General features: G+C 40.6%; 2 protein-coding genes across 2 annotated transcripts; one reads left to right on the plus strand and one right to left on the minus strand.

The window, feature by feature from the left end:
* Nucleotides 1-959: 959 nt before the first annotated feature.
* On the minus strand, nucleotides 960-6,166 carry LOC103134143 (uncharacterized). Its single transcript, XM_007546281.2, has 21 exons — nucleotides 5,889-6,166; nucleotides 5,760-5,815; nucleotides 5,576-5,662; nucleotides 5,373-5,494; nucleotides 5,154-5,297; nucleotides 4,954-5,046; nucleotides 4,695-4,868; nucleotides 4,385-4,487; nucleotides 3,885-4,105; nucleotides 3,585-3,741; nucleotides 3,302-3,513; nucleotides 3,121-3,235; nucleotides 2,844-3,043; nucleotides 2,451-2,565; nucleotides 2,207-2,376; nucleotides 2,045-2,139; nucleotides 1,833-1,963; nucleotides 1,567-1,753; nucleotides 1,316-1,457; nucleotides 1,143-1,236; nucleotides 960-1,055 (listed from the first exon to the last, which is right to left on the minus strand). Exons 1-21 carry the CDS (start codon nucleotides 5,909-5,911, stop codon nucleotides 982-984), a joined length of 2,715 nt encoding a protein of 904 aa, XP_007546343.1. The 5' UTR covers nucleotides 5,912-6,166; the 3' UTR covers nucleotides 960-981.
* LOC103134136 (potassium voltage-gated channel subfamily S member 3) lies at nucleotides 5,237-11,473 on the plus strand. Its single transcript, XM_007546268.2, has 3 exons — nucleotides 5,237-5,324; nucleotides 7,403-7,640; nucleotides 9,393-11,473. The coding sequence occupies exon 3, from the start codon at nucleotides 9,397-9,399 to the stop codon at nucleotides 10,891-10,893; it is 1,497 nt and encodes a 498-aa protein (XP_007546330.1). The 5' UTR covers nucleotides 5,237-5,324; nucleotides 7,403-7,640; nucleotides 9,393-9,396; the 3' UTR covers nucleotides 10,894-11,473.
* The last annotated feature ends 1,848 nt before the right edge of the window (nucleotides 11,474-13,321 follow it).

A 13,321-nucleotide genomic window follows, 5' to 3' on the forward strand; every position in this document is an offset into this window, starting at 1 on the left:
GGATGGTTTTCACATCCTGGTTTTTACAATTGATTTTCCTTTCTCCTGGTATATAATTTGATAAAATCTGTAAGGAGGGAAATTCTTTATTTTGCCGTCATAGGACAGTGTGCAAACAATGTAGGACCTGTTGGGCAGTGAAACATCTACTCATGGCTTCAGCCAGGAACCAACTAAAGGTACTCAAATTCAGCATACACTGAGTATCTACCTAAGTTTTGAGATTTTCTGTTTGGGTGCTTGATGTGAGGGGTTAACTGCAGATTGCAAATGTGAGTTCAATTCATCCAGTTTGATATGCAAGGGGGGGTGTATGGCCTTTGAACTGTTTAAATGCTTTTAATTCATAGGTAAAAAATGACCCATAAGATGATCCTTGTACTCTAGTGGTGTACAGCCCACATGTATCACTTTCTAATGATGGTCCATTTAGGAAAAATCTAAATATAAAGTCAGTTTAGGGTATTTTTTTCTACATCTAAACATGGTCTTTTACCCACAAAACAAGGTTTAAAGCACTAAATTCTGCCCTCCACTGATAAATTGGAGACTTCCAATATGACCCTCACACCTCAAGTACCTGCTGACCCCAAACTATGGAGTATTGTCAGATTAATTTGAAAACTTGTCTTCTCAGCCACTGACTCATTTGAAGTATTACTGCATGTACCTTTAGACAAGTGTTACAAGATCTTTCCTAAAACTAGTCTAAACCATGAACAAACCCCAGTCTACACAACTATAGCACCAGTAACATTAAAGGAATAGCTTTGAGTTAAAAAAAATTCTCAGCTTTGCAGTCAAGTTTAAGGTGATTAACTTCAATCTTTGCTTAAAACCCATCAGATGCCATGGCCTATAAAGTAACTTGTTAGGCTAAATGGCTGAGTTACATTCAAAGAAAGTATTGAGTCTAGCTTGCAGCTTAACTTGTGGTAGATTGAAAAGTCTGAAACCAGTTTCAATTTTAAGTGTTTATTTTTAAAAATTAAATCTTATTGGACCAAGAGACACACATTCAAAGCCATAGACCTGTGAAACATCACGTTTTTGACCTGCAAAGAGACACGCAAGATTAATCTTCAAGCAGATGAAGTCTTTAGAGTGCTGTAGCACACCAAAGATTAAATCCTCCATCTCACCTTTTGTTGTCTGCTTTGGGTTTGAACATTGGTCTCCACAAATGCCAAGGGGATTTTTGGAGTCACAGATCACAACATCACAATGCACAAAAAGCTGCAAGATTAAGATGTCATTTGGCTATATGTTTCAAATGCAACAAGATTTATACACCCAACCCAATTACGTAAACTACCTTGGTACTCATGTCATTTTTGCCATCAGCAAAGGCAAACATCTGGATCTCAAACCGTTTGAAGTGGGAGGGATACCTAACCCTGGTATCAGTCCAAACAGGATGATAGACCACCTGGTAAGGGTCAGCTGGGTTTGGACAGCTGCAGAAGGTGTCAAGTTAGGTTTGAATGAATCTTAGAGACTAGTCTAGATACTTCATTTTGCAACAGCTTCACCTTGACAAACTGTCAAGTGTCACTGATAAAATACCCATCAGTTATCAGATGCCATCTGGGTTCGGATGTTCTGTCTTCCTCTTGTGTTGCCCAGCAGTTTTCCAACTCAAGTGAAACCAGAGGGTTGGTAGACTTCAGCAGCTCCACCTCAAAGTACAGTGGCTGTAGATATTTTGCTATGGGATAGTCTTCAGAGTTTTGAAATGCATGGTAGGAGTCATCTAAGAGATCAAGATGACATGTAGTCACTTAAATCAGTTGCCTTCTCAAATCTGACATTGAGTTGTAGTCGATCCTTACCCAAAGCAAGCCTCATTACAACTTGCAACTGGCCTTCAGAGTTCTCTGCATAAGGTTCACTCCTGCGAGGTCTTGTGTTGAAGGCCACAGCCTGGCTTGTGTTGATGTCGTAGAAACAGGAAATCTTTAAACTGAAAATTTAAAGCAAAGTTTTAATACAATTCCCCACCCTTCAAGTTGTCAGTTATTAAGAGTTTATAGCAGAGTCTTACTGATACTCTGGTTCCTCTGATGTTGGACTCTTTTTCATTAGAAGTTCATCTGGCAGTGAGATCTCATTTTCATAGAGCATGGTATTTGTCATGAACTGAGAAAAAAAAGAGTTACAAGTTCATCTGTGTTAGACAACATGTAATCATTGAGTGCCAAGGTACCTTCCTTGTTGTACCACATGAATTCACTGCGAAGACAAAGAAAGCATAGCGGTCATCACTATGGACGGGGCCACAGGAAGGATCTGCAAGAGTGAGCTGGCTGGGGTTCAGCAAGGGCACCGATTCCAGTTTTAAAGCCAGAGCAGTCATTGTGCCATTTGGAAAGCATTCTAGAAGAGAACATGTTTACCATCAGTATTTAACAAGGTCACCAAATGTAAGGGTGGATATAAAGGTAACTTACCTGTGAGTGTTGAAGGAAAATTGCAAGCTACAGAAAATTCTTGAATTTGAGAATTAGTCTCTGGATTAATCAAAACTACATCAAGTCTGCTCCTAATGGATGATGCTTCAATGGCCTGAAAGGAGGAATGTTGCTTGAAATTAGACACGTTGTCCCTTTAAACCAGTGGTCCCCAAAGTCAGTCCTTGAGGGCCGGCGTCCTGCACATTTTAGTTCCTGGTGATACCAACAACCTTTTCAGCCTGTCAGCGTTCCTCTTAGGGCTTGTAACAAACCATCATGTGATCCAGGTGTGCTAAACCAGGGAGATAACTAAAACATGCAGGATACCAACCCTGAAGGACCGACTTTGGGGACCCCTGCTTCAAACATTAAAACCCTTCAGAGTCATACCTCCACTGTAACATCAAGAGCTGAAAATGGCACAACAAAACTGAAGTGTGTCCTGTTCTCCATATAATCATAATGCTGAGCCAAACTGGGGGTCATGTAACGCTTCCCCACCGTGGTCTGAAAGTTGTAGCCTTGGCTTCCATATTTTACAAGGACATAGAAGTTATGGTTATCACAGCCACCAGAGACAGAGGGCAGGACTGTCAAAAAAACAAAACAAAAACTTGATTGTTCAAGTAGCGCAATTTGAATTATTCAAATCTTTATAAATGCAGACCAATATCCTGGACAACAGCTTCCAAGTAGGCTTTGTGAGAGAATGTGACATGCTCATCCAGGATCAGCAGACCAAAGGTCAGGTGAAGGGAGTAGACTGTGACTCCCTCTCCAGTCTGATCAAGAGACAACATTAGAAAACATGCCAAACAAGACATTTCTCATCCATCTAAAATCTTTACCTGTTGCAAGACTGCAGGGTCTGCAAAGGGCACTTTGAGGGTAAAGACCTTCAAGCTGGTGTTAGGAGACATGTGCTCCAAGATATTAAAGCCTCGTGCACTGCAGTCTGGCATGGATAGAACTTCAGCAGGGAAGGTAATGTTCATTAGAGCCACATCAGCAGCAAAATGGCCAAGCATCATCCTGAACATCTTCTCCCCTGGAACTGTATCTGCAGGAAGATAAAGGCATGAGACAAGCTTGCAAACAAATGGTCAAAGAAATACATAGCCAGTTACTCACTGTTGATAAGTTCTAAGGGTTGTGGCCGCAGATGTGTTGCAATATGAAAAAAGACTTTATATCTCGTTTGTTCACGAGTATGCCACTCTGTCCAGAGCAGCTCAAGCATTGGCTCAATCATATAAGAGACGTAGTATAGATCACCTTGAACGTGGCTCTGCAGGAGTGTTTCAGTTCATGCAAAGGCAAAGAAAGACGGGTTAGTCAGTGTTGCCTATCCGAGTACATTTCGCAAGCCTAAAGATATTTGAAACTCGCCAACAGCATGCTTCACAGATTAAATGTCATAAGCCAGGTCACCTTGTAGTAGCCACCAACACCCCCAATGGGAAGTTCAGTGACAATGTAGAAGTCATTGAGTGTTACAGAGTATTCTCGGGCCTGCATCTCCACAGCGTCAAGCCTTTGGCCATTTATGCCAAAGTGCACCTCCAACAGATTAAACTGTCCAGAGGAAGTCATTGGGTCCATCTTCTGGGGCAGGTACCAGGTGATTGTGTTTTGGGTGAAGAAGACACTACCTGCAAGTTAGGCACAAGACCGATTAAGAGCATTAGAAACAGTTAACAGTTTTAATTTTGGCATGTATAAAGCTGTGCTCAAGTCCTTGCCTTGTGAGCAGAAGCTGGTCATTTACTGCCAGGTTCTGCAATTAAGCTTACCATTATTTGAGTCTTTGGAAATGTATGCAAATAATGTAACTCCGTGGCATATATGTTGAAGCCATAGAGCAGTCTCTCAACACCATAAAATGTCAAGACTCCTTAGACAAAGCAAATGGTTCTTGAAAGTGTGCTTACCCTCCTGGACTGGACAACCAGCTGCAGCATCAATTTGTGTTGCAAACCACTTCTTTTCAAAGATTGTTGAAGTTTTGAAAAATCTCATGGGAACCCCTACTACCTGGGTGTCAAAAATATAGAACGTTAATGAGCGACAAGCAAATATGAACTACATCATGGAACAAGAGTACAATAATTGCACACAAGTCAAGATGTGCCAACTGAGTCTTTGACAGCGAGAGGCCTTAGTAGTTTACTTCATATCTATTGACCTCCTGTGAACAAGTCACATTAAGCAGTTCTCAGGCAGCAATTGCCTTTTACTCACTGTCTGCATAAAAGTTTCTGGTGCAATCATTGGACTTCTCAAAACCAGCCTTGTAGGAGTATTTCCAATGCCATATCCACGTTGCTGTGCAGCAATCACACTCATAGGTTTCTCTCCCTCTGGTGTGAAAAACACAACAGTTGTAGCTTCGAATCCTGCATCCATAGACCGTTTCTGCAAATCAGATACAAGAGGGCAACTTTTATTCAGGCGTCCAGAAGTTAACCCCACACAGAGTCGGGCAGTCTCTAGAGTTCACCTCTGCAGCTCGATGAGGGTTTGAAGGCTTTGAGGGGTGGAGAGGATGTCCAGATAGAGGAAGGTCTTCTGGAGTTGCACGTCTTACCGACACCTAGAGGGAGAAGAAAAAAACAAAAAACAAACAAACAAACAAAAAAAAAAAACAGGCACTGCAAGAAAAATTTATTCAGATCAGGGCCTAGATTTCAGTTCACTCACTTCCATGTAGTTATAGTCGCAGATGACTTCTCTGGAGGCCCAGACATCATACTGGCAGGTTTCAGCCACCTGATACACCTCTTCTTGAGAAAACTGATTCCCTTGAAGGCGAAGTTGTAGTGCAGTTGTGAACAGTTCATCATCCTGCAAACAAAAGGAGTGTCTCATCAGGTAAAGAAACTTAAATATTTATTGCTTAAAGAGGTTTAGTCTTGTTACCACATTTTGAGCAAAACAGTTTTGGAGGGAGATATAAATTAAGGCATTCCCAAATGAGTCCCTCTTCATGCTGAAGCCACACTGCGCTGCAATACTCGGTGTAACAACAATTGCCGTGTTATCTAGGATAAGAAAATTTAAACATTTTCAGTTTTGGGTGTAAAAGTTTGATTTAGCAAGAGACAAAACAAGCAGGAGCTTACTCATGATAACAGCAACATCCAAAAGGCTTCCTCCAAGAGGCCCAACTTCCACACGCATAATATTCCCCAAGCATTTTGCTCTGATATCTGCATTTAAAGAAGAAAAAAAAGCTACATATGCAAGAAAAACCTGCAGAGTTGGCAAATCTCTTAACATATGCCACTACAAGACAGATAGCCTTACTTATAGGGGGTTTCCGTTGAGCCTCTATGTTTGCAGCCACTAAGAGGAGAATCCACCTGGGAATAAGAATTAAAAACATGAAACCCCAAATCAATGAATCAAGTTTGATTCAATGAAAAACCATCACACCTCAATAAAAGCAGATGCCCCATTGTGCAGTCTGTGGGAGACTGGTAACCTCAGAGTTCCTATGTTTGCCACTTCATATAAAGCTTGTCAAGAAAAAGGAACTCTGCAGGTCAAAACCCTTTGGGTGTCTAGGGAGATCGTCCCTGTCCCTCGGATACAGCCACTCACAGGTGGATCCAATTACAGCCTTTTGGAGATAATTGTGTGGACAGCCTGAGCTATTGTTGATTTCCTGCCAACTGGTTTCTGCGTTTTGCCTTGATCTATAAGATGTACTAAATGCTGCCAAGACAAAGACTACCCTTATAAAACAATGCTTAAGGAAGTAGTTTGAAATGGTTAGATATTTTTAGCTCATCAGCTTTTTAAAAATACTAAAAGAAGTTTTTATTTTATTTTAAATTCTAAACCTTTGGGATTCTAATTTAAAATTTTATTATGCAATAAATTCATTTATTTGGCTCAATATTAGCAAATAAAAAACAGATTTGCTCACCTGGAAACTGAAAATTATTGCTATTTGGCAATATGCTTTTTTTTTTTTTTTTTTTTTTTGCCAAATAGCTAATGATTAGTCAGACTGAAGGATGAGTGTCTATGAAGTTCTTGCCAGTTTTAGGTGTAAAGATTGATTGACTTGATCTGGAATTTGACTGGGTCATGCAAGCAAAAAGAGTACGTTTTGATCTAAGCCATTCTGGTGTAAATGTATGCATCATGAACCTCCACCCCAGTCTCAAATTCTCTGCATCATTCGACAAATTTTATTTTTAGCATAAACATTTATTTAGTTCAGAACATCATTAACTCTGGGCAGCTTATCCTGCTCCCACTAAAAAAAAGCAACCCAGAACTTGATGCTGCCACAACCATGGGGATAATATTTTTAGGGTCATGTGGAGTGTTAGTTTTGAATTGTGCATGCAGGTCAAATTTTCTTTTTCTTTTTTTTTCATATCATCAGATCACTCTTCTGTTTACTAGTTAAGCTACTTCTAGCTGACTTTAATTAAATGACATCAACATAAAAGGTATCAAAATGTGTATGCCACACTTTTGAGATTTTTTACATACGTATATAATCAAAGATTTTGGTTGCGGGAAAATTGTTTTCAAATGTGAATGCTTCTGGAAGTCACTTTAAAGCTCTTCTTTCTTGGGGAGTGTGCTATAATTCCTATTTGCTGCCAAATACAGTCTGAGGTTTTTGCTTGGCGGTCAGCCTGACAGCAGTACCTTCTCAGAGGGGATTAAAATGTCTGCTGTTACTACTTCACTCTGTCCTTCATGCACAAGCTGATGTCAGCTCCTTTCAGCTACAGAGCATTCCAGCAAAAGCCAAGACACATTTTTAAACAATAAAACAGTAAGGGGTTGCAGGTGCAGTCTTGTCAGATGGAATAAAATGTGCTGTTATGATCAAAAGCACACTCAATATTCAGGAACATCAAAAGCCTATTGGTAATAAAGAAGCCACAAAGATTGTTCTGTTCTGCATCTCTTCATCTTTGCAGGCTCTCTCTCTCCTCCCTTGTCCTGTAGCCCCTCCCTCCTCCCTGTAAAAGGCAACAAACTGCTGCCGCTCGGCTGTCCCAGCTCCAGCTCTTCCTGTCCCGTCCGTGAGGCTGCGGCAGCACACCACCCGGCTGCTTCTCCTCATGTTGGCAACATGATGGCAACATATCAGTGGAACAAAGGAACAAAACCAGTTGATTAAAAGTTATTTAATGGAAAGAAAGGCTCAAACTACAGGTAGGTTTTATGATTTTTTTGTTTTGCATTTAGTTAAAGTGGAAAAGTCTTGGAAAACCTGTTAAATTAAATTTTTTTATTTATTTATTTTTTTAGCAAAAACTTATCATGGATAGAAGCAGGATGAACTGTTTGAGGATAGTATTTCATGTAAAGATGTAAAAAAAGTGATTAATTTTAACCTGTTGCCTGAGATTGCTTTTTTTTCCCCCTTTGTCTCGTTATAATCCAGTAACCCGGTAAAGAAATATCCTCTCAAATTTATTTTGTTTAAATTTAAATGTTTCCTATTATAGAACATATTTTATTATCAGTCCAAGTAAAGCTGGTTAAAACAAAAGTAATAAATTCACTTATTAGGGTGAGGAAGCTACAAAATTAACCTGGCCCCTATGTGAACATGTAATTGCCACTTAAACCTAGTTACCTGTGGCAATAACCGTCATTAAATTATCAATGAGTGTTTCACAGAACAGGTTTAATTAAACTACTTTGCAAGATTTTTGAGCATTAACACCCTTTTCAGGGTCCTGCAGAAGTGTCTTAATTTGATTTAAGTCTATACTTCAGCTTTCTTAGTTACTTTTAGTCAGCTGTTTAGGGAAGTAATTTCTAGTGTGTCGTTGATTATTATTGTGCTGCATAAGCCAAGTGGTCTTAAGCAGAGCACTGCCGTAGATAATCACACAACCAGCAATAAGTTTGACTTTTTGTGATGTTCATTCTCTGGAATACTGTTAGTTTGATGTGAAATGTAACGGGACGACCAGTTTTTTCTTTCATCACATAACAGAATATTTGAATAAATGTCTTTGGGATTATCAAATTGCTTTTTGGCAAATATGGGCTAGGACGATTTGTTCTTTTTAGACAGAGTAGAGTTTTGCCTGGGCTCTCTCCACTGCATGTATTTGTCTCTATTTTCTTTCTTATCGATAAATCATGAACATTGAGCTTAGCTGAGGTTAACAAAAGGCCTGTGGTGCTTTGGACGTATTTCTGTATTGTTTTGTGATTTTATGAATGAGTCACTAATGCCTCCTAGGAGTAATTTTGCTTGCCAAATTGGCCAATTTCCCCATTTGAAAACAATGGTTCTTAATGTGGTTCCCTTCAGACCAGACATTCCCTTCAGAGTGATTGATAATCAGTAACTTTGTTTCAGCTCTTTTCTTGACTTTCTTCAGCTCAAAACATGAGCTGAAGATGTTTGTTTTTGAGATGTTTAAGCCTACTTCATTTCATCAGACTGGTTCTGTTTGGGGATTCCTTGGTTCCACAGGCCTGGCAGAAGTCATGCCTGGGTGTGTCGAATGAAACCAAATAATGTGGTTAACAAGGTGGAAAGTAATATTTTCACAAAGGAGCCAGGTTTGTTTGGATCACTTGTGCTAAACTCAAGACCAAGGGGCCAAATCTGGTTTACCACAGTGTTTTATATAGCCCTCTAAACTCTAGAGGGAATCTTCAAAAACAGTTGCGGCTTTAATATTATTTTATCAATAAAATCAAACCAGTTTTTTTTTTTCTGGCACAACCACATTCATAATCTTGATATGGCCCAAAATGAAAATGAGTTTAACACCGTTGGATGATTATTTTCCCCTATGTATAACACTATTATTTAATATCTTCTGAAATTATGTTTGTCTGATACTAAGATGAGATGACAAACAGAAGAAAAGTCTAACGGGGCAAATACTTTTACCACTTCCGAGTTTTACTGCAAATACTTTTCTCATGATGTTTTAGGACCATGGGGTATGGCCAAATCCTCCACCAACAGGGAAAAGAGGAGGACCAGGTCAACCTCAACGTGGGAGGCGTATGCCACAAAGTGGACCCGGACATGTTGCTCCGCTTCCCTCAGACACGCCTGGCACGTCTGCTGCGCTGCCCGAGTGAGGCCGCCATCTTGGAGCTATGCGATGACTACAGCCCGACCGAGAGGGAGTATTACTTCGACAGGAATCCCCGCGTTTTCCTCTGTGTGCTCAACTTTTATCACACGGGTCGCATCCACATGATGGAGGAGTTCTGCATTTTTTCCTTCAGTCAGGAAATCGAGTACTGGGGCATCCATGAGGTACACCTCAGCCCCTGCTGCAACACGTGGTACCATGAGAGAAAGGAGTACATTGAGGACAAGGACTGGGACATCCAGAGCGAAGAACAGGAGCCGAGCTTCGATTCCTCCTTTGAGGAGCTGTCCGCTCTTGACAAGGACCTGACTAAGTTCAAAGGGGCATGGTGTGGAGAAGTGAGGAGCTACATCTGGCTCAGACTGGAGGATCCCGCTCACTCCAAAGCTTCAAAGATTATCGCCATTGCCTCCCTCAGTATGGTGTTGACCTCTATCATTGCCATGTGCATCCACAGCATGCCGGAGTTTCAGCGGGTGGACGGCAATGACCAACCCATCGAGGACCCTGTCCTCACCGTCCTTGAGGAGATTTGCATCGCCTGCTTTTCCGCAGAGTTCTTCATCAGGTTCGTTGTTGCGCCATCCAGAAGGAAGTTCCTTGGCAACCCTCTGAACATCATCGACGTTGCTTCCATTTTGCCGTTTTACTTCACTTTAGCCCTGGAGAAATCTGACGAAGAGAGCATGGAGGAGAGCGAAGACCTGGAAAACGTGGGGCGGGTAGTCCAGGTTCTTCGACTCATGAGGGTTCTCAGAATCCTCAAACTGGCCCGGCACTCCATCGGACTGCGAGCTCTGGGTGCAACCATCCGCCACAGCTACCAAGAGGTGGGTCTCCTCATTCTCTTCCTCTCAGTGGGAATCTCCGTGTTTTCTGCCCTCATCTACTTTGCGGAGAAGGAGGAGAAGGACACGGATTTGGGGACCATCCCTTCAGGTTGGTGGTGGGCCATGATCACAATGACTACAGTGGGTTATGGTGACACATGCCCTGTGACGGCATCAGGGAAGGTGGTGGCCACCTTATGCATCATCTGTGGCCTGTTGGTGGTGGCTCTGCCCATCAGCGTGATCTTTAATAAGTTTTCAAAGTACTACCAGAGGAGCAAAGCCATGGATGTACGGTGCATCACCAAGCCTGAAAGACAAGACCCTGAACTCCCGCATTATAATATCAAAGAGCTGTTCACAGGTAGCGTGTACCCCTTCATAGGAAGCCTTGCGTTCAGGAACAGTGTGAGCAGCAGAGAGGACGACACTGACGCCTCCAGCTTCCAGGACATTGAGATGTGTGATAATGACACTTGTGAAAATGGGCCAGCAAAATGAGATTCCTGCCATTTCACAGAGCATCACTCCCTTTATGACAGCAAGTCACTCTGTGCCTCTGGGGACAGCGAGTACCATCACTTACCTTACCGTCTTCCTTCCTCATGAGGTTCGACAGAGAAATATGTTGGGCCACAACTTTTTTTCCCCCGCGTCTGTGTGTGTGCCTGTAAAATACACTGTGTGACTAAAACTAGAAAATCTAAAGGGAATTATCTGAGTCCTCCTCAGAGGTTTGAAAGCCCATTTTCTGCTTGAGGAAACCGCAATGATGCATGTAGGAGCCCGTAATGTTAATGTTTTTCAACGTAATGTCGTTTATTGATTTCCTCTGCTCGCTGAAAGTTCAGACGGAGACTTTGCCAGATGCGAGAGCCCCGAGTGAGAGCAGCACAGTTTGCAGTTTGCATGGACCGAATTGAAATGCATTTTTTGGAAAGCAAGTTATTACAACGCTTGTAAGAAAAAGTAAGATAAAGCCGATTGGGAGAAAAATGCACATCTCTCTCAGAGCACTGTTAAAGCACAGGTTGTTATTTTGCTCCTGTGAGCATGAAATAAAACTTTATTCTTATCTGGATTCAGATTTTTACCTTCATTTGTTTTCCCTCAGACAAAAGGTATGGTCTCAAATCTAAGTAAAAGTATCCCATTTAACTGACAAAATGCAATTAAGATGCACAGGAAGCTCGATTTATCTGCTCACCCTTCTCTGCTCTTCAGAGTATTGATCTCCTGTCCTCTGCTGTAATTTCCACTTGGATGATCTGCTGCACCACAAAGGAAATTTCCAAAAATCTGATCTCTGCAGGGGCTTCAGTGCAGTCATGCAGTTGATTTGAAGCATCTTCGGACACAGCAAGATGTTAAGTGAAGCCTTCATTTTCTGTCTGAAATTAAAGTTCAATTGGTTTCCTTTTATATTGCTACAAAGTGATGCGTAAATAACATAAAAACTGTAAAAGGAAACGGTCATAAATGTCCGTTATAGGGAGCTGGCTTCTTGCACACTGTGTTTTTCACATTGATACTGACATAAACAGATAAATCCAATTACTCCCAGGTTATTCATTGAATTTAGTAAATGAGTTTCGATCCTTGGTGTTTCTGTCAGATGTGCATCACTTTGTAGATTAGCATATTGCTTGATTCGCATTTTGGGTTCAGTTTTCTTAGCTTGACTTTAGTCATATTGACAGACAGAAAAAAATCCACATACTTTTTTGGCTATCTATAAATTGACATGCAGGGATTCACGTGAAAGTATTCACACCAATTTTGTAACTATTCCTGTTAGAATGTGATTAATGGTTTTTAATAGATAGAAACCTGACAAGTATTTTGCAGTACCTAACAGGTTTTCTTCAGACAGGCCAGCTGACAGCTTTGACTATTCCCAGGACAGGTTAATCTTAGATGTCCCCATACCCCTCCCCCACTTGAGTTATTGTTCAACCATTGTTTCTATGATTTCATTTGGTGATAAACACATCATTTTTTTATGTTGAAAAGCCTCTTGCATTACCCCAATCTTTAACTCAGACCACAAATTCTCTGCTCTTGGGGGTACAGCCAATCAGCACTAAGGAAAATAAATGATGCTCTTGTCAGGTAGCATTGTGCCTAGATACTTTAGCATTCCAAGAGGCATTTTAGATGTGTTTTATGTTAAAAAAACAAACAAACAAACAAACAAACAAACAAACAAACAAAAAAACACTTTCATTTTGACACAAAATATCTAGTTTAAAATTACATCAAAAATGGTGACAAAAAAATTATCAAGTTACATAAAAGCTATTATTTAGGGTGGACGCTTGTAGATGAAACTTAACAATAAAAGCACAACTCAGATTTAGTTTTCCCAGTAGGCATACCTGACCCTGTATTAATTAATCACTATTCAAAGCCCTGTGAGCTGGTAGCTCTCAGATGTGGTGTTGTTAAAGTATATTAGAAAAATACCAATTATGTGTAAAGGTCACAGCAAGCATGTCAGCAGAAATGTTGCTGCGGAGAGAATGCATAGGTTCCTATTTCATGTGCTTTACCTTTAGGCCTTTTTTTTTATTACCGATGAAATGAAACCTCTTTCACTATGTCACAGCTGAAGCGAAGCTGCTTACCCCAATAGTTTTGTGGAAAAAAAAAAAAAAAGCTGTAAAGCTCACCGACTGGACGTGGTGGAGCACTAAAGCACTGGGATATAAGATGTCACTGGACAATTGGATTCCTGTCAGAAACATTGGGATCACTTTTACAAGGGGAAAAAATCAATACATTTATTTAAGTTGTTTTTTTTTTCATATTTGTTAGTCCTATGTGAAAAATTGCTTTTCAATCCATTTCACATTTGTTTAATGGGAAATGTTTGCACACAGAAAAGAGACGGTCATTACATATATCTATAATATATATATGTATATAT

The sequence above is a fragment of the Poecilia formosa genome, unplaced genomic scaffold, assembly GCF_000485575.1.
Source record: "Poecilia formosa unplaced genomic scaffold, Poecilia_formosa-5.1.2 Scaffold1, whole genome shotgun sequence".
Lineage (NCBI taxonomy): Eukaryota > Metazoa > Chordata > Actinopteri > Cyprinodontiformes > Poeciliidae > Poecilia > Poecilia formosa.

Bases quoted from the DNA above. Each gene is read 5' to 3' on its own strand.
- LOC103134143 (XM_007546281.2), bottom strand. From the start codon at position 5,911: ATGGGGCATCTGCTTTTATTGAG. The intron at 3,742-3,884 runs GTGACCTGGCTT...ACACTCCTGCAG, and splicing joins GTGTTGGTGGCTACTACAAG to AGCCACGTTCAAGGTGATCT. The intron at 1,754-1,832 runs GTAAGGATCGAC...TTGATCTCTTAG, and splicing joins TGTAATGAGGCTTGCTTTGG to ATGACTCCTACCATGCATTT.
- LOC103134136 (XM_007546268.2), top strand. From the start codon at position 9,397: ATGGGGTATGGCCAAATCCTCCACCAACAGGGAAAAGAGGAGGACCAG.